The sequence below is a fragment of the Cryptomeria japonica genome, chromosome 5, assembly GCF_030272615.1.
Source record: "Cryptomeria japonica chromosome 5, Sugi_1.0, whole genome shotgun sequence".
Taxonomy (NCBI): domain Eukaryota; kingdom Viridiplantae; phylum Streptophyta; class Pinopsida; order Cupressales; family Cupressaceae; genus Cryptomeria; species Cryptomeria japonica.
In genome coordinates, this window is record NC_081409.1 from 45960724 (window position 1) to 45987232 (window position 26509).

The 26509-nt window shown below is 34.4% G+C and overlaps 1 protein-coding gene across 1 annotated transcript; it reads left to right on the plus strand.

Annotated features, from left to right (window-relative positions):
- Positions 1–1081: 1081 nt before the first annotated feature.
- Positions 1082–21238, plus strand: LOC131875704 (pathogenesis-related protein PR-4-like). Its single transcript, XM_059220325.1, has 3 exons — positions 1082–1207; positions 20760–20924; positions 21074–21238. Exons 1-3 carry the CDS (start codon positions 1082–1084, stop codon positions 21236–21238), a joined length of 456 nt encoding a protein of 151 aa, XP_059076308.1.
- Positions 21239–26509: the final 5271 nt, after the last annotated feature.

Sequence of the window (26509 nt, forward strand, 5' to 3'; positions counted from 1 at the left end):
AGCCTGAAGAGTTGATCAATCGAACCATGGAAGCAATAGAACCAACAGGATAAACCTCCCCATAATGTCAAGTGGGAGAGGGACAGGAACATTGAAAAGGATGGCCAAAAAAAATGCATGACGAAGAACCAAGAACATCAAAGGTGCTGAGACACATCATCATGAGGCAAATGTCATGGAAGGAACACTCACTGGACAAAGGAAGATGGCAAACAACAGGCAAACATCAACCCCCTCATGGCACTTGATCAATAGTGCATGTACAACAAGACACAAGATATGGAAGATTCCAAGTAAACAATGCATGATGGCACTTTATCTCAATGCGTTTGCATAGATACAAGCTACAATGATAAGAAGATTGGAAATAGAAACGTGAACCAAAATAGAGACATCCTACTCAGAGAAGAGATCCCAGGACCTGAAACAACCACGATATCCACCAGAGTGCTGAAAATCAAAAAAATGAATTAAATATGCATGGAGTAGAATCTAGAAATAAAACTTAGATGGCTGGAAAGTACATAGAACACGCTTTCCAAAAATATAAAATTTTCAAAAAACGGAGGTTGGATGCTCATTCTATGGCTCTCGGAGTGCAAAAACTAGACCTCACTTTGACTAGAAAAAAACATAGTCAAATAGAAAAATTGGGAAAAATTACTAACACCATGAGGTTGGCCTTGGAACCAGCTTTTTGACACCTATTCCTTTTTGAAAAAATGACTCTGTATGACCAAGATAGGGCCAAAAAACCAAACCCCCCCTGAAAAAGGCCAAAAAAGAGGTCTGGTGGCTATTTGGTGGTCCGGTGGCTTGTGGGTGGCAGTCGGGTGGTGCCCTAGTGGTTGGGTAGTGGTTGGCTGGAAAAGGAGGTAGTTTCAGGTGGTGGTGGCCGGAGGTGAGTTGAGGCTGGGGTGCAGCAGGGGGCCGGGCGGAGTGGCGGTCGGGGAGCAGAGTGGTGGCCGGGCGGAGCACGAGGGCAGGCAGACGGTGGCTGGGAGCTGCAGTAGTCGGTGGGAGTTGTAGGCAGTGGGCTTGGGCGGAGTGAGGGGCCACTTGGGTGGAGGGCCAGAGGACAATGGCAACAGGCCAGAGGGCGACGACAAGCAGTGGTCTGAGGAGCTGGCGGGGCCGGGGAGCCGGTGGCTGGCAGGGAGCTGGAGGCCGGTGTCGGCGGGGGCCGGGGGTCGGAGGGGGGCCTGAGGTGCTAGAAAAGACCTGCAGCGTGCTACGTGGGCCTGCATGAAGGCAGGGGGCCCCATGGTACCCTGTGTACCGTGGGAAACCCCCCAAAATCTTTTGTAAAAAACAAAATTTTAAAAAAAAAACCTTGCTTTTCACCTTTTCCTTTTTTTCAAAGAAAATTTTTTAAAAGCAAATTTCAGCCTACATGCTGTAAAAAGGCTATATATATATATATATATATATATATATATATATATATATATATATATATATATATATATATATATATATATTTCTCGATCTATGTGCCAAGGTCGTACGACCTAGATCTGAGAAAAAAATTCACCCAGAGGCTCAGGAACCAAAATAGGTAGAATTTTATATGACCATAGGGGTTTTCGGGCCTTCTGAGCACGATGGTGAGGTCCGTTTAGGCCCAAAGCGCTCAGAAAAAAATCTCAAACCCTAGGTACATAAAAAATTCCTGAAACCCTAGATCTGCTTCCAAAGAAAAAATTCTCAAAAATAAGAATAGGTAGCTGCAGATCTGAAGCTCTGATACCATAAAGGAGTTGAGAAAATACAACACCATAGGAGCCCAAATAATCTCCGCAAGTTGAAAAACCTGTTACAAGGAGAAGCAATGAAGCAAATCACAGAAGGAAAGAATACACAGGAAAAATATGCTCCAAAAGATGAGAGCTCAATAATTTTCAAAATGTATTGTCAATAATAATCCTTCTTCATACAATGAAAAGAAATAATTCAACCTTTAATAGGTCAAGAAACCCTAAAAGGGAAAACCTAGGTTTGCACATAATAATTAATTAAAATAATTAATTATATGCACCTAAAGTTAGCTTAAGTGTAAAAGAGATAAAGGGAACTTAAATAATTAAACAAATAATGTTTAATTAATCAAGTAAATACCTGAATACTCTAACAACAAAAAACTAAAACAAATAAATAACAATCATACATGATTCACTCCATATCACATATATTTTGGTTATGTAGAAACTCTTGGTTAGAGAGAAAAACTGCAGTGGGGATGGCACTCCCAACTTCACTACTGCATTAATAAGGGGTGCTCGGTTAGAGCTACATGCTTAGCTATTTCTGATAGCTTACCCTGTTAGGAGTATCAAGATCGTTAGATCTACCTTGCTAAAGGATTTTACAACACTTATTCTAAATGCTGCACTTGGTTAGAGGATTTACAATTTATAGACTTTGTTAGAGTCTTTTACCCTATTAAAGGTTTCTCTTACAACTCAAAATATTACAATTAAATCTTTACAAATATCTACAACTTCACATCTGAAATGTTATAACAGATTCTATGTGCTCAGAATAAGATTACCTTGCTTATAGCATACCTCGCTAACCCATAGATTAACTTGGTAAACCCTTCTATTTACTCTATTCCTTGACTGTTCTCTAAAATCCTACTCGGTGACCTCTATGTCTCTGACAGTCACAATTCTCAGTGCTTTCTTATCTATTACACATGTCTTGCTTCATACATCTCTATTTTCCATCCCGATCGTTAAATCATTCTGCATATAAATAGATCTCTTATGTTGGTGATCTGGTTCATTGCTTCAATCTTACAAACATGATTCATCAAATGAATAACCATACAAAATATTTCATTGGATAGATGACCTCAAAATCATACAAAATCTTTAAGTGTAACTTCCAATGTGATAACGGTTCTTTGTTCCTCGATCTTGTAACACATTTCCCATGTGCATCTAGGTTCAATGAATCTGGTAACACATTTCACTCGGTGTATGTTAACTTGGTGTATCCTTTTTGCTGCTCGGTAGACATAGAGTGTTACTCGATAGACATCTCGGTGTATACTAGGCTCTGTGACTACTTTCTTCTATAACCGACTGTGTTGTGCTTACCGACTGAATAATTCGGTAGTAGTAACCGACTAGAGTATATAGAATGACTTTGGACATAAAACAAATGGCAACTTAGTCAGTAGTAACAAAGCCTTGGTTCTGGAAATCAGGACTCTAGATTGGGGATAGAACTAGGAAGTTGATAAAAATTTAGAATAGATGGGTGGTGTGAGCAGAATCAACATTGCAATCAGGCCTTGGAAATCAAAATGCCAAAGTGAAGCCTAGGTGAGGAAACAATTGTAGGTGAGTACAATTTAGGATGCTACAACTAAATAAATATTTATGTTGGATTAATTAGGAAATTATCTAATTATATAATTAATTAGGTCCTTTTATTACTTTAGTCACTTAAGTTAAACTTAAGTGCTTGTTTTTTTTTTTGAATTAAATAATAGATTAATTTCACTTGGTTGAGCTAATATTTAGTTCTTTAGATAATTTTAGGTTATGCTCCTCTTTCTTTCTATAGAGCAAGTCATTCATTCATTGCAATATTTCAAATTTTATTATAGGTATATTTGATTCGTATTTGGATCAATCTTTCTCAAGGTTGCATAACATTAGTCATGTTTTTTTTTGTCTTCAAATGTGATAGGCATTTTTCTTTCTGGTGATTCATGGGCTTCTAAAGTTGAACAAATAACTTTGACATTGTATTAGAGATCCAAATCTGCTATGTTTCTATCTATCTTCTAGAGATCTAGTCTTGAAGAGAAAAATCAGCTCATCTTGGAGATTTTCTTTTTGGGTTTTCTTCATAGTCATAAAAAACTATGTGGGTCGTCATTAATTTTTCAAAATTCTATTTTTTAATGAAAATAAAAAAAAGAAAAGGCACTAAAAATAACACAAAAAGAGAAAAAAAATTAAAAAAATTGACCATAACATTTTCTCTATAGTTTTTGAGAAAAAAGGTTTCTAGGTTATGTTTTTTGACCCAAAAAAACCATCTAGGTATTTATTTGATTTTGCATGCAATAAGAATATTTTGCAAAAATAAAATCAAAAGGGTCATGTCTACTTGTTATTAACTAGATAAATTTAGCCTATTCTTCTTTTTTCCATAACATTTGCATATGATGTTAAAATTAAGAATGAAGATATTATTTTAAAGGTATTTTTGAGCACTTTCTAATGATAGTGGTCTTATTTTTGCTACACTTAGTCAAAGCCAAATATTTAGTTTTTGAGTTCATAAATTTTTACCAATATCTCCAATTTTCATGATTCTTGTGGCATTGGAAAGGTTATTCAGAGTTCCTCATAAATATATATATGAAAGTTTTCTATATTTTTTCCCAAGTATATTTTATTCAGATTTTAGTGTTTTCACTATCTAGTTGATTACTTGGATGTTTTGGCACTAGAATGGATCTATTTGCAAGAGAGGACTTTATTTGATTTTATTTACATGTACTAAGGTTTTTGGGGTTTGATTATTTAGTTTGAGGAGGCACCATGAATTTTTTTATTCATCCTTCTATTATCGACCTAGCAAAAGGCAATTATGAGTCTTCCGAAAAGGGCATCTTGAAACATCTTAGATTGCTTGAATTTTTGCCTAATCTATATGGATTCCTTCCTATACCAACCTCAACAAGGGGTAAACATGTTTGGAGGATCATTAGTGACCATTTTGTTGGAGTGATTGGTTCTAGTGTTGATTATGACACTATGTGCGATTTATTAGACATTGTTTGTCCCCATGCACTTTGGAATCTCTTTTGGGTGGTATATAGAGATCCACATATCTATCCATTGAGGATCCAATGAAAAATTGGCTAATTCACCTTGCAAATGTGGATTGTATACCCTATTATCGTGTTACTTTTGAGATGCTTGAGTTTATCTCAAGTCTTTCATGTCTTGATAGATCAAAGGCTTGCCTCTTAGTTCTCACTCCTCATATTAGGACACCATCTCTATCATCATCATCTTATCTTGTTCTTGATTAGATTGGTATTGGTTCTTTCATGATCCCCATTAATTCAGTGTAGCAGGAAATTGTTCCTCTATGCACAACTACTTGATATTTATATCTTGCGAGCATTTCACCATTATTTGTGGAGTCTCATATTGTAGATCTGGAGAATTAATTTTAGGAAATTCATATGATCTTTGTTGATAACCTCATCAATGATGTCAACTCATCTTCATTTCCCATGAAGATTTTTCTTCATCATTATTTGTAAAATATTGATTTGTCACCTGCTACGTAGATTGGGCATGCATGTGATTAGTTTATGGCATCACCCTCCTTCATGAAAATATCAACATTTGAGCACTTTTTAGAGGCACATGATAGTTGGATTTGGTTTACCACTTCTTCTAGTTTATGGGAGTGGATTCTCATATATCTAGTAGATTTGTTTCTTCCTAAGTGGAGAAATATTGTTTGAAGGTAGTGGATCATGCTCTGTCTCCAGGCTCTCATCATTGGCATGGAAGCTACTTAGTCATTAGGGGGATTCATATCCTCATTTTGTCTCTCCCATGGGAGAGATATTTATTGTACTTAAATATGATCAATATAGTACTTGGGAGGACATATTGAGTCTTTCATTCTTGTCACATGTACTCTTTAGTATATCTTATACTCTCTTTTGGAGAGAATTTATCTCCCATTGGTATTTTCTCATTTTCTTTAGCTGGGAGATTTGCATTGGTTTGTACGTGGGTACCTAAGTAGGCCTTTGTTTCTAGGACCTTTTCATGCTTGCATTTTGAACTCATCATTAACTCTTTATCTTATCCCTAAGTTAATGTTAAGGGGGGGTGTTGGAGTAATTTGGACATTATCTAATTACTTAATCAATTAGGTCCTTTAACTACTTTAATTCAGTTAAGCTAAACTTAGGTGCCTTTTATCTCTTACTAGATCAAGATAATAATAGATTAGGATCACTTAATTGACCTAATATTTAGTTCTTTGAGCTAATTTTAGTGTCCCAATTTTATATTAGGTTTCTCTTACATTCTATAAAGTAAGACATTCATTCATTGTAACCTATCCAATTTCATTACAGGTTAATCTATATATCAAATTCTTTTTTGGATCAATCTCTCTCAAGGTTGCATAACATTAATCATGACCTTTTCTCTTCAAATGTGATAGGTGTTTTTCTTGTAGGTGATTTATCAGCTTGTGGGTTTGAACAAATAACTCTGACAATTTAGAATAGTATGGCTTCTAGAGAAAAGTGACAAGTGTTTATATTTTTATTGATGATTTTATTCTATTAATTTATCATCATGGAATTCAATATAAAACACATATTAATAATACATTTACTTTAAAAATTTATCCAATAATCTACAAGAGAATATAGTTATGTGTTAGAAAAGTGGTAAGTAGGAATGCATTTCCTCATAAATACATTATATCATATACAAGGAAGAAATATGCAAATCTTTATAACTAGTCCTTGTGAGACTTGTAGAATATTAGTAATAAAATTAATGTATCAACTTAAACTAGAAGAACACTATGATGTCAATTTGAGAATTACCAAGTCATTTCCTTTACAAAAAGTAATTTTTATGTCATGCATCTAAACATATTTTTGAGAGTCACACACTTGGATAGTTATAATGAACATATCAAAATAACTCATTAATTACTTTCTATATGAGAATTATAAAACAAAATAATATATTTTCATGTATTATAAAGAAACACTTCATAACAATATTCATTTAACTTGAATTCCTAAAAAAAGATGATTTATTGAGTCTCTATTTCTTAATATTTTCTTTGACTTTAAGCTTCTAATGAGAGAGAGATCACTCTGACATTCCATGATAATAACTTGTAGACAATGGTGATCGAGAAATTATTTTTTCACCTTTTGGTAGAAACACCCCCAATAAATTAGTATAAATCACATCTTGATCATTGATTTGGTGATCTTTAGAGGAAGAAAAAGGGGATCTTTATGTTTGACATGTACTAGAGAAAATGGGAGAAAAGGCCTTAGAAAAGAGTTTAAAGAAGAATGTGAAGGGGAAGGAGATTGTCTCTAAGTGGGAAACTAATTAGAATGAAGGGAACTAGGAATATCCTTCCTTTTCCTAACTATTCCACACTTGTCTAACATAAAAGCATCCACATTTCAAAGGGGAGTGTAATAAGGCAAGAGGGATCTAACACTATTTATGGGTGGTGGAAGATGAAACAGATTGAAGCTAGGTTGAAGAATAAGTGAGAAAATGAAGGAGAGAGGATTGAAAAGGTAGGTGGGTGGAAGCATGAATAATCAAGCCTATTCTTTTTTATAGGAAAATCATGAGATGGCCTTATTTTCAGTAATAGAAATGTGCATTTTTTCTTGTTTAAAAGTAGTCAATTTCAAACCTTGGGCCTATCAATTTAATGATCTTTAGTTTTAAGGATTGTTCAAATCCATTTCCATAGAAATATATGATGAAATGATAGGGCTAGAAAATTTATTTGAATTATTGTTGAACCAAATTACTATATTAAAATAAGATACAATATCTTTCAAGAAGGGATGAACTACAAGATTTAAATAGGTTTAATTTATTCACATGGGTGTAGTGAGAATTAGATAGGGCTTCAAAGAGGAAATAAAAGTTCTAAGCCAAGATATAACATAACTATTTATAGATAACCTGAGTATCACGCTACAAGATTGTTTGGGCATAGTCACCCAGCTTATAAATACATTCAATACACATCCTTTACCAAAACCCTTGATATTTAATATTTTGCATTCTCTATTTTCTTAGCTAATTTGATTATTATTTTAAAATCTATAACATTATTAATCAATTTATAGTTTTTCTCTCTTACATTCATAGTTCAAATAGTTATAGATATATATTTTGATCCTCTATTACCTTCCTTGATCCATTCAATCCTACATCCATTATATCTCCTTTCCCTACATAGATATCAAGTTTATGTAGGTACAATTTGGTATAATCTATATAGTCTTAGATCATAGTATTATTGAGATCATAGATAAGTTGTTTTCTAGCATGTTGTAATTTTCATTGAAGACATAAATTCTCTTTCTTTTATATTAGAATTATGTTTTTTAAAAGAATGAAGGAAATGTGTACATTTACAAAGATCACAACACAACCAATCTATCTAAGAATCATTAGGTTATGGCTCAGGAATGGATTTTTATATACCTACAAGAGTAGCCACACAAGTGGGGCTTTCTTAATGTGACATATTTAGTTTGAATAGAAGTTGAGATAAGATAGAATGAGAATGAGAAAGTGAAATACAATAAACGATGGGGATAATCCCTTGCTTTCTATTCACACCATTTATATATCACTACCAACCAAGCTTATCCCTCACCTCTTTGTTTTTTTCCATCTTCAACACAGTTTTGTTTAGTCTCAACTTCCATAACTTCCATGTGCACATGACAATGAGGTGAGGCATTTATGATCTAATAGTATTAACAAGCCTGTTTAGAGTAGGATTATCATTATTTTCATCTATTGCCTCAATATAATCAATCAAGATAATAGGCTATGAGCATTTTGAGATATTTATATTAAATGTTGCAACTTTATGCATAGTGGTTAAGAAATCTCAATCAATACTCTAGTGAATTATGTCTAATGTTCATCAATAGTTCTTCGTTACATTTACACAATGCACCAACTCAAGTGTGATAAACCCTCTACACTCAAATATTTGTATTAAAAAATTTCCTTCAAGTTGATCAAGAGATGAATTTTCAAACACCAAGTGAACATCAACCCAACTTTTTTAGTTGAGGTCTTGTGGAAGGATAAATATAGTATAAATGAGTTATTTATGATATGAATCACATTAGTTATTTAAAATAATTCAAGAAGCTAACCAAAACATGCCATTTTTCTATTATTTATTCTTAAAGCTTTTTAAGGCATTGCGCTTCCTCCTTAATTGTTGTTTCTATGGTGGGATCGGTTTTATTGGAAAAAGAATATGTACTAGTATCGATTAGGTTTGTGATATGAATTAAACGTGTAAAAGTAAGAAGAGTTTAGATCAAAAAATTTAGATGTCTTACATTTTAAGAAAGGGGATAGAAGAAGCTACAATAGGTGTCCCTAAAGGAACTAGGTTAGCTTATGCACTAAGAACATCACTTTGTAATACATGAAGGTAGGTGATGTTAGGATAACTAGTAGACAACTAAGAGGGGGGGGGGGGGGTGAATCAGTTGTCAATAGATTATATTAATCAAACCACTTTATAACCTTTAACCAGAGCACATAAACATTGAATACCTAAATAGAAAAAACAAATACCGGTAAGCAATAAAACTTAAGAATGAAACAGAGAATTAACACAATGCAACCATACTACATAACACCATGATTTGTACATGGAAAACCTAGTAAAGAGAAAAACTACAGTGGGAAGCCTACCCACAGTCAAATGATACTTCTGCAGAAAGGTTGTGATACAATAAGGGGCCTGCACATGCAAGAAGGCACACTGCCTAGAGCGTACTACTCATTACAAAGGAGTGTCACTGACTACAAAGAGGTTCCAACCACCTCAAAATAACTGGACAACAATCCAGAAGAATGAATTGCCAGAGATAGCATCTACCATGCCTAATTACAGTCCCAGTTAAGCTCAATACCGGAGGCCTTTGACCTCTTACTTAAACCCAATTCGATCACCTATGATCGACCAAATCTCCTTTGCATATGATATTTCATTTCATGACCACAAACATTGCCACACCTATCTACAATGATATCTTACATCAATTTATACAAGCCTTAAGGCCTAAACCAATTAGGTCCGCCACCTAAAAGATATTATAATAACATCATTAGATACATCCATATTACAATGATATGCCATGTTGGCTTAAGACCAAAACAACATTAACCAAACCATAAAACATCTTGATAAAGTTTAGAAAACATGTTAACATGATATCGGTCCATAACCTAGATAGGTACCATACCTAAATAGACTCTTCATGCTAAAGAGATGTCATCAATCAATCAAGGCATGATCAAGGATCACCTTCTACATCCTGAATTCCATCTAGAAGCCGCACCAACACCACTTATGCATCTTGTCAAACATTCTCAATAAAATCTATGTCGGTAAAACCTTAAACCCTTACCGGTAACACTAGTTCTTCTACCGGTAACCAAAATCTGTCTACCAATAACCAACCATAATAGCTAGTGTTGAGATCAATGACAAAATATCAATGCAACACATAATCAATTCCTCCATATTGCCAACAATCTCCCCCTTTGGCATTGATGGCAACACTAGATGTGAAAAAGAAAACATCTAAGTGCCAAGAAGTGCCAAAAATTTTCATAGAAGATATAACAATGAAAAGCTGAAAAATCCCAACAACTCCCCTTGAGCAGTGCAGTCCAATCTAAAACTGATCTGAATCCCATAAACATTAATTTTCACATATAACTTTCCCACTTTGACATCAATGCCAAAAATATGAGATAGATATCAAAATTATGTGAATCTCAAAGCTGAATACTCCCCCTGAGTAGCAACACCACTACATCAACTGAGAGAAAAGGATAAAGCTAATGATGCATATCAGATTGATGGTTTGCTCCATCAATTAAGTTTCTGTCAGAGGGGTAGATACCCCTAATGTGTCTCTCAAATACTCAAATGATTCCTTAGACAACGGTTTACTGAATATATCTGCAATCTACTCTTTAGTGTTCACATAAACCAATTTGATTTCCCTTTCTTCCACCTCGTCCTTCAGGAAGTTATATTTTATTGATATGTACTTAGTCTTAGAGTGAAATACCGGATTCTTAGACATGTCAATAGCTGAAAAGTTATCACAATAGATAACTACTGGTTCACTATAATTTACCTTAATATCCTTCAACATTTGCTTCATCCACAAGACTTGAGTGCAATTAGTTGCTGCTACAACATATTCAGCTTCTACAGTAGATAAAGAAATACATGACTATTTTTTGTTGATCCATGAAACCAATTTCTTTCCAAGAAAGAAAGCTACACCATAAGTGTTCTTCCTGTCATCAGTCATCGACATCTCCCACCCAATCTGAATCTGTATATGCACATAAAGTGAAGTTATCATATCTAGAATGCCATAAGCCATATTCTATTATTCCTTGCAAATACCAGAATATCCTCTTTACTGCACATTCATGATTTTCTTTAGGATTACTTTGATATCTTGAAATAATACTTACTGCATTCATAATATCTAGTCTAGTTTGAGTTAGATATAACAAGCCACCAATCATAGACTTATACCTTGTCGAGTTTACCAGTACAAATGTGTCTTTGATAGATAATTTCTCACTTGTCACCATAGGAGTACTTATTGGTTTGGAATTATCCATACCAAACTTCTTCAACAATTTCCTTAGATACTTGGTTTGATAGGTAAAAATGCCTTTGTCTGTTTGAGTAATCTGCAAACCTAAGAAAAATCTCATCTCACCAATCATGGACATTTCAAATTCACTCTTCATATTATTAGAGAACTCCATGCACAATTTATCTTCACCTCCAAAAATGATATCATCAACAAATACTTCAATAATCAGGATATCATCATCAATGATCTTGTAATATAAATTACTATCAGCACTGCCTTTAGTAAAACCAAGCTTCAAAAGATATTTATCCAACCTTGCATACCAAGCTCTAGGAACTTGTTTCAATCCATATAATGTTTTCCTTAACCAGCAAACCATATCTTTGTCATCTATTAGTGAAAACACACCAGGCTACTCAATGTATACCTCTTCCTCAAGTTCACCATTTAAAAATGAATATTTAATATCCATTTGATAGACCTTATAGTTCTTATATGCTGCATAGGCAAGAAATAGTCTAATAGCTTCAATTCTAGCTACAGGTGCAAATGTCTCACCATAATCAATTCCTTCCATTTGAGAATATCCTTTACAAACCAATCTAGCCTTGTTTCTTAAAACTTGAACATCCTCATGTAGTTTATTTCTAAAAACCCATTTAGTTCCAATAACATTCTTATTTTTAGGTTGGGGAACTAAAGTTCAAGTGTTATTCTTCTCTATGTGATCTAATTCATCTTCCATAGCCTTTAACCAATTTTTATCTTTACAAGATTCAATAACAGATGTTGATTCAATTTGAGAAATAAGACATACCTCTTCATTTTCCAGTCTTCTTCTTATCATAACTCCTTTGTTCCTATCTCCAATGATTTGATCTTCGGAATGATTTAACCTTACATACCTTGGTGTCTTCTGAACTTCAGGTTCACTGTTCTGATCATTAGTCATAGTTAAATTTTTTGATTGTACTAGTGTAACTGTCTCAATGTCTTGTACCAGTTGAGGCATTGTCGGTTTAGTTATAATCAATTCTACTATTGGTTCCCTATCAAATGATATAGATTGATCTCTGTATTGCTCATCCACTTTCACATTCACGCTCTCCACAATTTTCTGCAATCTTTTGTTATAACATCTATATGTTTTTCTTTGAATTGAATATCCAAGAAATATCCCTTCATCACATCTAGGATCAAACTTCCCAATTGAATCATCCCTTTTGATATAACATTTACTTCCAAAAATTTTGAAATATTTAACAGTAGGTGTATGTCCAAACCATAATTCATAAGGGGTCTTATCAGTTTCACCTTTGATATTAACTCTGTTGAATGTGTAGATTGTTGTACTCACTGCTTCTCTCTAGTAGATGTGAGGCAATTTGGCTTCCATCATCATGGTTCTTGCTGCATCCAAAATGGTTATATTCTTCCTTTCCACTACTCCATTCTACCAAGGAGTCGAGGGTGCAAATAATTGTCTCCTAATTCCATTTGTCTCATAATAACTATTAAATTCATGAGAAGTGAACTCACCACCTTGATTTGATCTCAGACATTTATTTTTTAATCCAATTTCTATTTCCACCTTTTCTTTAAAGATCTTGAATTTCTCAAAAGATTCAAACTTCTCCCTTAGAAAAGTCACCCACATCATTCTAAGATAATCATCAATTATCAACATGAAGTATCTATCATCTTGAAAGCTTCTGGTCCTTGCTGGACCACATAAGTTAGTATGAATCAAATCAATCACATCATTAGATTTATCATGTATGCTCTTAAAAGAAGTACTAACTTGCTTTCCCAATTGACATTCCTTACCTACCAGATTATGAGGCTTTATAATCTTAGATATATCTCTAACTGGCTTTGTTGAACTGATCTTAACAATAGAATCAAAATTAACATGACACAACCTATTATGTCATAACCAACTCTCATCAATATGAGCAATCAAACATGTCTTATTACCAGTGTTCAAGTGAAATATATTACCTCCAATCTGAGTACCGGTTGCAATCTCCAAACCAACTTTGTTAATGATTTTGCATTTTCTATCTTTAAATTGAAGTTGGAATCCCTTGTCCACTAATTGACCAAAACTTAAAAGATTATTCTTTAAACCTTCTACATAATAGGCATTATCAGTATTATGCTTGCCATCTAGAGAAATTATACCTCTGCCTTTGATCATACATGCTTTTTCATCCCCAAATCTAACTTGACCGCCATTGTATTCTTGCATCCACTATCAATTACCCATTCATCCTTGACTTCAACTTTTGCTTTCAGGGCCTTTTCTTCATTCTTGATAGCCAGTTCTAGTTCATCTTCCTTTAAAGGATAGAACACCCATTCCTTTCCATTTCCAGATCCACTAGCAGAGTCTACTGTCGATTCGTCCTCTGAATCATCACTTACTCCTTCCTCATCTGCTATGTAGCATTGTTTTCTTTTCTTGAGTTTATATATGTTATGATTAGGCTTAAATGATTTCTTAACTCTTTCTTCAAATCTTGCATTCCTTTTAGGACATCTAGATGCAAAATGACCAATCTTATTACATGCAAAACATTTAAAAGGTGATTTTCCTTCATAATTACTTCCAGTCCTTTAGGTACTCTTCTAGCAAATAAGACTTCAAGTTGCTCAAATTCTTCATCCTCTTTCCTCATATCTTCCAATTCTTTTGCATATAAGGCTTTCCAATCACTTTTGCCGGTAAATGATGATGCATAAAAAGAAGGGTCAGATTTTGTAGCTCCAAAGGGTCCAAATTCTTCAAGCTAACAAGCAGATAATTTCCCAATCAGAATGTCTCTGTTAATTGAAGTGTTTGCCATTGTTCTCAATTCATTAATTGCAGTCACCTTCATCTTGTAAGCAGATGGAAGGGCTCTCAAGACTTTAGAAAATATTTCATCTTCACTCAGAGATCCTCCACAACATTGAATTCCCATGACAATCTCATTTACTCTTTCCATAAATGTAGCAATTCTTTCATTATCTTCCATCTTCAAGTTCTCATATCTTACCCAGTAACCATCAAGTTTAGCAATTTTGACAGTAGGGTCACCTTCATTTGGAGTTTGCAATTCATCCCACATAACCTTTGCAAATGATTTATCTGTCAATCCCATGATTTGTTGATCAGTGAGTGCACACAAGAGGGCTCCTCTTGCTCTACAATCATTTTCAATATTCTTGTCCAAGTCTTCACGAGTAGGATTGCTAGATGCCAGATCATAAGGTATGTCCTTTCTCAATGATCTCCCAAATATCCTTTCCAACACATCTAAGATGAGTCTCCATTCGGATTTTCCATATCCCATAATTTGTTCCATCAAGCTTAGGGATTTCTCTTCTAAAAAATAGTTGCCAGTGGATTTGAAGTATTAGTTGCCATGGGATCTACCTCAAGCAGTTAAGATTCTACAAAAGAGAACCAAAGCTTTGATACCAATTGTTAGGATAACTAGTGGACAACTGATAGGGCGGGAGGTGAATTAGTTGTCAACATATTATATTAATCAAACCACTTTATAACCTTTAACCAGAGCACATAAACATTGAATACCGGAATAGCAAAAATAGATACAGGCAAGCAATAAAACTTAAGAATGAAACAAAGAATTTACACAATGCAACCACACCACATAACACCATGATTTGTACATGGAAAACCTAGTAAAGGGAAAAACTACGGTGAGAAGCCTACCCACAGTCAGATGATACTTCTACATAAAGTATGTGATACAATAAGGGGCCTCCACATGCAGGAAGGCACATTGCCTAGAGCGTACTTCTCATTACAAAGGAGTCTTATTGACTACAAAGAGGTTACAACCACCTCAAAATAACTGGACAACAGGGTAAAAGCACAAAATAGTGTCACATTTCAAGCCAACTTACCGGCACAAGTGAATTTAAATAATTCTAACTAAAAATTTATTTTAGTAAAACATATTGTCTATATAGATTCATTATAGCTAAGTTATATAGGGGCCACAAATTTCTCAATTGGAAATGTCTATTAAATGTATATTTTATACCACTTTGGGTCTAATTACCAAAATTAAAAAAACTCGATGTTTCAACAACTCTTACTCTTATTAATAATATTTTTTTTTGAAATGTAAAAGTAACCTTTTATAGATCTATAAGTGAATTTTCAAAAATATGTATTTTAATTTTAATTAGTTTTTATATTTTATATTTTATTTCTATTGAAAGTAGGTCACTAGCACTAAAACATAAAGTTGATCATCTTTCCAACGAAAAATACTAAAATTCATTTAAATTTTTTGAAAAAAATATGATGTAGTAAAGAAAAGAATCTATGTCAAGATGATATAATTCTTTTATAATATGGATAAATAATTAAGAAAAAAGGTGGCAGCAATTGGAAAGAGTTATATTTCAGCACATGCAACTTTTCAAATCTATTTAAAAATATATATTTATAAAAACTAGTAAAAAATATATCAATGCGCTAAAGTTTCAAGTTATCAATATACACAAAAAAATTGAAGACAAAAAGGTAAAATTTACTAAATAAAGTATGGTGGCTTGTGTAACTTCAATTTTAACATTTTATCAACGACTAAATTATAGTGTTTACTTTGTAAAAAAATGCTTTCGAATAATTTTTTAAATTTTTATTAAAATTACAAACATAAAATAGATAAAAGAATATAAATTTTATTAGTTTACATCATTCCAAAATTCAAAACATATATTTCACTTTCTATTGATTTAATTTAAAAAGTTGAATCAACATTGACTATTTCCTTTATAAAAGTGTGACACGTCTATGTACTTTTACCTAACAATCTAGAAGAATGAACTACGAGAGATAGAATCTACCATGCCTGATTACAGTCCCAGTTAAGCTCAATATCGGAGGCCTTTGACCTCTTGCTTAAGCCAAATTTGATCACCTATGATCAATAAAATCTCCTTCGCATATGATATTTCATTCCACAACCATGAACATTGCCACACCCATCTACGATGAGATATTACATCAACTTTATATAAACCCTAAGGCCTAAACCAATTAGGTCGGTCACATAAAAGATATTACAATAAGATCATTACATACATCCATATTACAATGATATACTATGTCAGCTTAAGACCAAAACAACATTAACCAATCCATAAAACATCCTGGTAACGTGTAGAGAACACGTTAATATGATACTCATCCATAAACTAGATAGGTACCAGACCTAAATAGATTCTCCACGCCAAAATGATGCCATGAATCTATCAAGGCACGATCAAGGATCACCTTCTGCATCCTGAATTCCATCTAGAAGCCGCACCAACACCACTTATGCATCTTGTCAAAGGTTCTCAATAAAAGCTCTGCTGGTAAAACCTTAAACCCTTACCGGTAACACTAGTTCTTCTACCGGTAACCAAAACTTGTCTGCCAGTAACCAACCATAATAGCTAGTGTTGACATCAATGATAAATCATCAATGCAACACATAATCAATTCCTCCATATTGGCAACAGGTGATAGTCTAGGTGATACTAGAACCTAGAGCACTTTGAATGAAGATTGGATATTTTGGAGAGTCATAATTTATGAAAGATCATGGTCATCCTTTTTTAAAATCATGTGTTTGGGAGAATGTACATATTCCTTCGACCATTTAATTCATGTGATAGGATATTATTCTATGAAACACATTATTGCTATTGCTTCCTTGGGCTTTGTTGATTTTTATGTGCTAGGAGTCACCTAAAGTGGTTTGAAACCTATATCTTTCTTAATGATTTAGTGAATCATGGATACAAATATTATATAATTAAGAGTGTCCAAGATATTTTAAATCATGATTGTAAGTTTTATGATAACATTCTTAAAGCCACCATCCTTCTTTTCAATATTAAAGTGAAAAATAGAGGAAGGGAGGAAAACTAACTCATCTTTTCTTATAAAGGGAAGTCGAGTTATTATGACTAAATGATCACACACAATGGACATACATTCAAACAAAATTTTGACTTGTTTCTTTTTAAAAATCTATGGATCCTACCACTAGCATTTTTAAGGTGGGGCTAGACATACAGGTAAACAAGGATGTTATACTAATGAATCAATAGGAGAATTTATTGAAAGTTTGGTCACTTCAATAATTATGAGTGAGGGAACATGAGGAGATCATAAGAACAAAGGTGGTAATAAACTAAAAGAAAGAGGATGTGCCAATAATAAAGACATATATATTTGAACACATGAAGAACCACTAATGTTGTGGCTAGTGGTAGAAGAGAAAAAAATAGGTGTTACATAAGTAAATGGTAGAGGAGAAATTGTAGGAGGTTATTGAAAAATAGGGGTGGGATTAATAGAATTAATATTGAATTAATTTTATATTGCATAACAGATTCCTTATTACAATAGTTTAAATAGTTATTTCATGATTTGTGTATTTGTACATTTGAGGGTGGGATAATGAAGTGGAATTTTTTTTCTTTGGTTTACTTGTACATAGTCACATATGACCCTATATTGAGAACATTGTACCTAAATAATAGTTGGCACAATATAGTTATCAACAATGAATTATAAATTCATGATAATGATCCTACATCATGAACTATAGATGATCAACTCAGACATATATATCTTATCAAGATCAAATGAAAATTGTGTGAGTAGGAAAGGTTCATCCCTATATAATTACAATATGCAATAATTATGTCGATAAAATTTAAAAGGGGCATTAATAAATTTTTATAAGAGCACTAGGATAATTTGGTGATATCTTATTGAAAGAAAAATAAGTGCTTGTTCTTGGTTATCATGGCCCATATGTCCCTATTAATACTTTTGGTCTAGTTGGAGGTCAACATGAATTTAAAGAACTAATGCATAGTCCATTGTTCCTTCTTGACAATTTCCTTGCCTATAGAAAATGACACCTTAGTGGAATTATACACAATGAACACAAGATTTCAACACATTCAAAATTATATCATTGGATATTAAGCTATAATCATGGGGGCTTCACTAGCTAGGCAATATTATATCACGTGCATTCATATTGGGGTTTTTAATATCCTAAAAATGAGCATACAATATATTGGCTATTGATGAAAATAGGGGGCTTTTTAATTCAGGCTATAAAAAATACAATATCTAGTGAAAATAGGGGGACTTTCAATTCAGGTTTTATATTAGGAGGGGATGACAAAAAAGGAGTTTAGGGCAATATTTTTTGAAAATAGGGAGATTCTTTAGTATTCCATGAGCGAATGTGATATAACCTAGGTTCACTAAGTGAAGCCCTCGTGGCTATACAAGCTACATAAAATGTCTATCAACCTCTTCCAGTAGTTGATAGAGGCCACAATTAGTAATACCTTAATGGTGCATGTCTTACCTAGGAATTCCATTTTGATTAAGACACATTTTGTATTAACCTAGGGGTGTTAATATTCAAAAAATTACTGACCTTGTGAATCCAAATCAAAGCATATATATGATCTTTGTCATGTTTGTATTTAAGTATCACATAAAGTTGATCACACAAAGAATATTGTCATCCTCCCAAGTATGCGCCAAGAAAGTGTAATGAGTTAATATTTAGAATCGGATTATTAAGATAAACCTACAATAAGGTAAATAACCATTCTCTAGAACTAGTTTAGAAGAAAATAAACCAAGGATTTTACAATGACAAGTTAGGGGATCCAAAATAGGCTCAATATGTTTGGACATGAATGATTATATAACAAATGATTACTCCTTATGAAAAATTAAATGGAATAGGGGAGAAATATTGATAATCTAAGATATTTTGAGAAAAGAAAGATAGAGGTCAAGATCAATAGAAGAGTGAGATTATATTGGTTGAAGAAATTTATTTCTAGAATAGTAAAGTGGAAGATGCAAAAGGACTTAAGGAGAGTGAGTATACGTGTGGAAGTTGGACAATGTCTTAGTTCCTTTTTTGAGACTAATAGAGTTGGAAAGGTAAGCAACATTAAGTTGATCCCAAAATCCTCTTCATATGTTGAGGGTGCACTGCAGTTAGTTTACCATCATAAAGGATGATTCTATCACTCAATTCTTGCTTCAAAATACTATTCTCAAAAATCAATTACCTAGGGTGTCAAATATGGGAGCACTCTGAACCAAAAGGCCATCTTGCATCGTCCAAAAATATTTGTTTTGGAGTTTCTAATTTGTTTTTCATTTAAGCACTTAGGAATTCAAATCTTCTAGTATAATCCAACATTTTTTCATTATGAATATTAGTTTCATTCAAAACATTGGTAGAGCATTGTGTGCATGCCCATGCTTAATTGTTTGAGGATCCTTATTGATCCTAAGAGAGGTTGTCTTTGGGAATGCATTAATTTTGGAATCATAATTTGCAGCATCTAGGCTAACCAAGAACCTTGTAAACTAAAAAAGTAATATAAAAATAAGAGCTAAATAATTAAAAGGAAGCATAAAAGAGATCCAAGGACTAGAACATGTTTGGAAAGTTTAGAGTAAATTGAGAAGATAGAAAGTAATTGACGGAAGCTAATGCCCATGACAATAATAATGTGGAAGTATTGATATTGCATTGTGACAAAAGGATCAAGGCCTACCATGTTGTAAGCCCATCAAGGTAGAGAGTGGTTATGCAATTTGATTGTAAATTATATACATACATTGAATTTGATAACTGGTATGTATAAAGTGTCTACGTATGTGTATAATGATGTTGAATGGTTAGAATGTCTTTTACTATCCATGATTACATCACAAGATAGCATTAATGACCACCTTTGAAGACTTGATATGCGAGAATTGAAATATGTGGCACTTTGACTCTTAAGTCAAGACACTTGTTTATCGTCGACAAGAATTTGTATAAAAAGCATTCAAAGTATCCATGATGCTATTGCTAAATGCATAGTATAGCTCTATGATTATTTGAACATCTAAAGATTTTATCCTCGCGGAATGACAAATTTTAGTCATAAAGATAACAAATAACAACAAAATGCATTCCATGTGGCGAATGAGAAATCAAATCAATAGATATACATAGACTTTAGGCGGCTACTCGTGACTGACCGGGCTGTCCAAATTAGGTTGTTTGTTTGGACACTTCTCTTTACCCCCTTTTTTCCACATAAATTATCTATAAATACTCCCATCTAAGCACCAATATTCAGTGCAATTCAGTTTTCAAGATCTGGGAAGAAAAAATTGGTGTATTGTAAGATGGAGAATAGAGTAATGTTAGTGGTGATATTGGGTTACCTAGGTTTTCTGGCATTGCAGGCTAATGCTCAACAAGCCAACAATGTGAAGGCAACTTGTCATATTTATAATCCTCAGAATATTGGGTGGGATTTCAACAAGGCCTCTGCTTACTATGCCACTTGGGATGCAAACAAACCTCTAAATTGGCGCAAGAAATATGGGTGGACTAACTTCTGTCGACCAGTTGGCCCAAAAGGACAAGCTTCTGGTAACTTATTACTATCACATGCTCCTATGTTTTGTTTTTCAGATTCAATAATATTTAATTTTATAAGGTTGAAATCTGCATGTTATGTAATTTTATTGAGTGCTCTTGTGGTGTTGTTATGCAGGCTACAAACCGAGACACAAAAGCACAGGCAACAGTGAGAATAGTTGATCAATGTGCAAATGGAGGGCTTGACTTGGACGTTAATGAATTCAACAAGATCAACACCAATTGCAAAGGATATAATGCTGGTCATCTGCAGGTGGATTATCAGTTTGTTAACTGCTAGACACAATATAATGGCGACCCAATTCAGTCAACTTAATATAGATTATATAATAAAACGACTGAGATGGGAATAATGAATAATGAGTTCAAGGATAGTTATGGGTTCAATTATCAAAATAATGCTCATGTAATGTAGCTATCGTCTTACTGCTAAGTAAGTTAACTTCTGAGTAGGTTTTCTACAATAATCCATTATCAGTTTTAGCATTAGTTTATTTTTTTAATTATTTGGCATTGTTGTCATTGATGTCAAAAGAATGTCAAATGGTTGCAAAGAAGTAGGTAGATGTCAATGGGTCTCCAAAGGTTGCAGGTTGCTTAGAAGCAGATAGCAGTCGCACGTTGTGTTATGCTGTTGGGGTTTCAACCAGATTCATCATCGTGTTTTTTACTAGTTCCATCGTCTTCACACGTCAATCATGTTGGCAACATTCACCAAGTCAATTTCCTCGTAGCATCAATTATTTGGCTCACGTGTATTTGTGGGCTCCATGTTGTGTTCATGAGTAGGGAAGAGACTGTGTGGGATAACTTATGTTCGATGAACAAGGTGGTTCCTCTTATCCCACAGTGTGGAAAAGCTCATGTGCTTGTCATGCGAGATAACAGTTGTTAGGTGCACATGATGTTTTGGATGAGTGTTGAAGAACCTGTGGGATAACACTTAAAAGTAGAGAACAATATTATATCTTATCTTGTGTTGTCAAAAGTGATCAATGATGGTTGTCTAGGATAAGAAAGTCAACGAGATCAAAAGTAGAGAGATGTTCTCTCTTATCCCGCGGTGTCAAATGTGACTAACAAGAGTCACGCAGGATAAGAAAATGAAGGGAAGGTTGTGGATTCCTTTATCCTGCACATGTTGATATTGCTTAAAGACTCTTATCCCACATGAGACAAATGGTTATGCAGTGGTCCTGTAGGACAAGAGAAAGGGAAGGATACTAAGAAAACCCTTATCCCACGTGGGTTCGCAACAATAAGAAAATGGTTGTGGTAAGAGTATAAAGGAAAAAGAAAAGTTTCCTTATCCCACATGTCTCTACAAGGATAAGGAAAGGGCTGCGGGAGAAGAAGATGCTTGCCAAAGGAAGACAAGGCTTATCCCACATGGTCTTTAGACAATCAAAGGGAAAAGAAATACAAGCAACATGGGATAAGAGAAAATCTTTGCTAGCATGAAGAAAGCTTATCCCGTGAGGGGAAACAATGTTAAGGAATATAGTGTGGGACAAGGACAGGCAAGGACAAAAGGGAGAAATCGTATCTCGCATAGGTTAAGAGACCATGCTAATGTGGTGTGGGCTAATAAACAAAGAGGAAGGCTTCTTAAGAGTAACATAAGTTTATCCCGCATGGGTAGATCACACATGAAGTTAAATGGATCTGAGCAGCTCAATAGTCCACCTGGGTGTTGACCAAGTTTGACCCAACAACGTGGCACCTCAGACGACACCTATCAAAAATTGAAAAGGTATTTTGCCAACAGAATTGTAGTTTGTGATCGACTTTACGACCATGTCTGCAAGCTGATTAGACTTAGAGATCCATGTAGATGATTGACCAAGATTAACTGAGTAACTTGGACACTTAATAAGAAGATGTCTACATGCCAATTGGCACAAGGTTTTTACATGAAAGCCAACCAATCTTGACCATCTAGTCAAGACGAAGAATATAATGACATAAGGCCCTGATGAACAAAAAACAAATCAGATATGCTGAAGTCGGTGATGGTGAATTTTAGTGTGGTAGGGTATATGCACGAAATTTTGGTACAAGAAAGGTGCCACACTTCAAAAAAAATTAAAAAGCGCATAAGGCGCATGCCTTATAAGGTGTACACACTATAGGGTGTGCACCCTATAGTGTGCACGCCTTATAAGCTATGCACCTTATAAGGCGTGCACCTTATAAGGCGTATGTGCATTGTAAACAGCAAAAAAACCTTGCTCTGTATTTCTGCATTCCAAATCCGCATTTTGGCATTTTTGGGTGCTATTTTCTTGCGCTCACCCTTTGTACAAGCTTGAAATTGGGCACTAAGTTGTCCATCTCTCATCAAAATGCCGCCACACTATCGAAGAGCTCGAAGAGGTATGTATTTTTATTTTCTTATTGTCATTTTTTTTTTATTAATTTGAAGATTAAACTAGGTTTATTGATTTAAATTTATTTTCATTATCAGACAATGAGATTAGACAAGAAAATATTGAAAAACACTCAATCGCCTCCTCATGAAGACCATATTGAAGAAGAAGCACATCAATCAGCTCCTCATGAAGACCATATTGAAGAAGAAGGACATCATGAACCTCCTACAATCGCTAGACACCTCATAGGTACACAAGAAAACCTATTAGGTCAAATAGAAAATAGCCAAAAAGAGCTTGAAGGTTTAATCACAAGGCTACAAGATCCCACTAGAACAAACTCCCATAGGACAAACCTTGCCAGTTCATTGCAATCTATTGTATCTCACATACAATCTGTGAGTGGGCAAATAAATTTTTGGTCCCGTAAGAAGGAAGAACAAAAGCAATTTTATGCTGACAAATTATCATATGCGGCAGTGAAGAAAAATAAAATTAATAAATTTGACTTGTGTGCTCTTTTTACGGACCTCCGAACGAATCAACCTTTACACCCTAGATGTAGGAGATTCCCTATTCATTGGTGTGATCATGAAGGGATTAAGAATAATTTTTGGGATAGGTGGTGGATGGTATTTGATCAGCCCACATGCAATAATCATGAGGTACCCCAATACTTTTTGAGAAAACTGTACTGTAAGTTTGTGCTTAATGAGATCCCAAACTATTTTGATTTTCTAGATTTCCAAGGTAGAGGTGGGGGTTCCTCGCATGATAGAGAGGGTGTACAGCATGATCCAAATCTCCCACCAAGACCCTTGGCTATACCTATGGTGGAGCATGTTATTATTCCTTCCATTGTGAAGGAGAGTATTGAGGTCGAAACTCTAGACTCGATTAGCTCACTCACTCAGACCCTTATATAGTATGCTAGTCCTCTAGTAGAGGGTGATGCGAGTGATGATGTTGATTCTTCTAGGCATCGAGTTCCAGCTCATTTTTGTCGATCTTGTGGTTCTCTTTGCACTTATGATCCTAATAGTTCTGAGAATGCACGTGCACGAGCGGAGTTTGCTACAGAGAACATTGTCATGATAGAATCCTTGTTGAACGAAACATTTGGCATTGATACCCAGGTGAATTTCATTACAAGTTCATTTCATTATTTTTATTAAATCTTATATGTAAATTTGAGAATATATCTAAATTAGTAAATTATTATGATAAAAAATCAGGATCAAAGTGTTCACAATACTAGCAGCATTCCTCCAGCACCCTTTACTTCATCGACTCCACAGGTATACAACAAGTGAAAAGATATAATTATTATATGTAGATAGTTGAACCTTATGTGAATGATTTTCTAATTACTCATTTTGGATGTCAAATAGTTTGATGCTAGAGCTTCAACATCAACACCTCATAGTGTATTTCATCGACAATCTTTCATCCAGGTAAACAATTTATCTTTAATGTTGTTATTAAATAATATAGATAGTTTGGGCGATTAATCAATATACTTTGTTTAATTTTCAGATGTTGAATTCAAAGACTCCCCCTTCTATTCGTGCGTCAATGGAGCGCGGTGTTGCTGCAGCAGTAGCAAGTTCAACTACTTTAACAGAAGTATGAGACATATTTGTAAATTTAGTAAATTTAGCATTACATTTGTTATCTTAATAATATGTTATTGAAAATTTTAACGACACTTGTATTTAGTTTAATTTATATTGTGATGCCTACAAGAGGGGCTTGTCACTCCAAATCATGAACGTGCACCTCTTGTGGATGAACATCATGATTATTTGTATGCGGTAAGTGACTATTCTATTATATGTCATTCTAAAATTCAATTTTTGTATATGCTAACATCATTCTTTTCATTGTATCAAGTGGAGTTACAAAAAAGTCTGGAGAGGAGGTCGAGTGGATGTACTCGAAAGACACCCGCATCATATACATCTCCATCCCCTCGACAGGCAAAGATATCTCGTGATCTGTTTCCTTCCCCTAGAGGGAAATGAATAGAATAGGGTCCTATGTTGTATGCCTATATGGCAATTTTGAACATATGTTTTGTATTACGAATATGTGACATTCTATCGCCATATGGCTTTTGGCAAGCTCCTATTTGAATTTATTGGATACCATGTTGTATGCCTATATGGAAAATTCGAACATATGTTTTGTATTATGAATATCTGACATTCTATGTCCATATGGCTTTTGGCAAGCCCCTATTTGACTTTATTGGATATCATGTTGTATGCCTTTATAGCATTTTTGAACATATGTTTTGTTTTATGAATATGTGAAATTCTAAGTCCATATGGCTTTTGGCAAGCCTATTTGTTTGTATTGGATATATTTGATAGTTTTAACGGTATACAATGTTGCATGGATTTGTATCTTTTTGGTTAATGCAAATCATTTATCATGGTTATCCATAATTGCAATACAAATGATTAGATGAATAATTGCACAAAGTTTATTATTACTTAAGCTTTGAACCTAAATATGTGTTTGTAATCCAAGACACAAGCCACCCCGACGTGTACGAGCTGACGATTCGATGTCGCAACACAACCCTACAGGATCAGACAGATCGTTCTTATGGGTCGTATGGTGTCCTAAGGGGTCATATGGTGTCCTATGACCCCTTAGGACATAATATGGTGTTGTTATGGGTCGTATGGACACCTAAGGGGTCATATCATGTCCTATGGGGCCATAGGAAATCATATGACCCCTTAGGTGTCGTTATTGGCCGTATGGTGTCCTAAGGGGTCATATGGTGTCCTATGACCCCTTAGGACACTATATGACCCCCTAGGACACAATAGGGTGTCGTTATTGGTTGTATGGTGTCCTAAGGGGTCATATGGTGTCTTATGACCCCTTACAACACCATATGACCCCTTAGGACACAATACGGTGTCGTTATGGGTCGTATGGTGTCCTAAGGGGTCATATGGTGTCCTATGACCCCTTAGGACACCATATGACCCCTTAGGACACAATATGGTATCGTTATGGGTTGTATGGTGTCCTAAGGGATTATATGGCATCTTATGACCCCTTAGGACACCATATGACCCCTAAGAACACAATATGGTGTCGTTATGGGTCGTATGGACACCTAAGGGGTCATATGGTGTCCTATGGGGCCATAGGACACC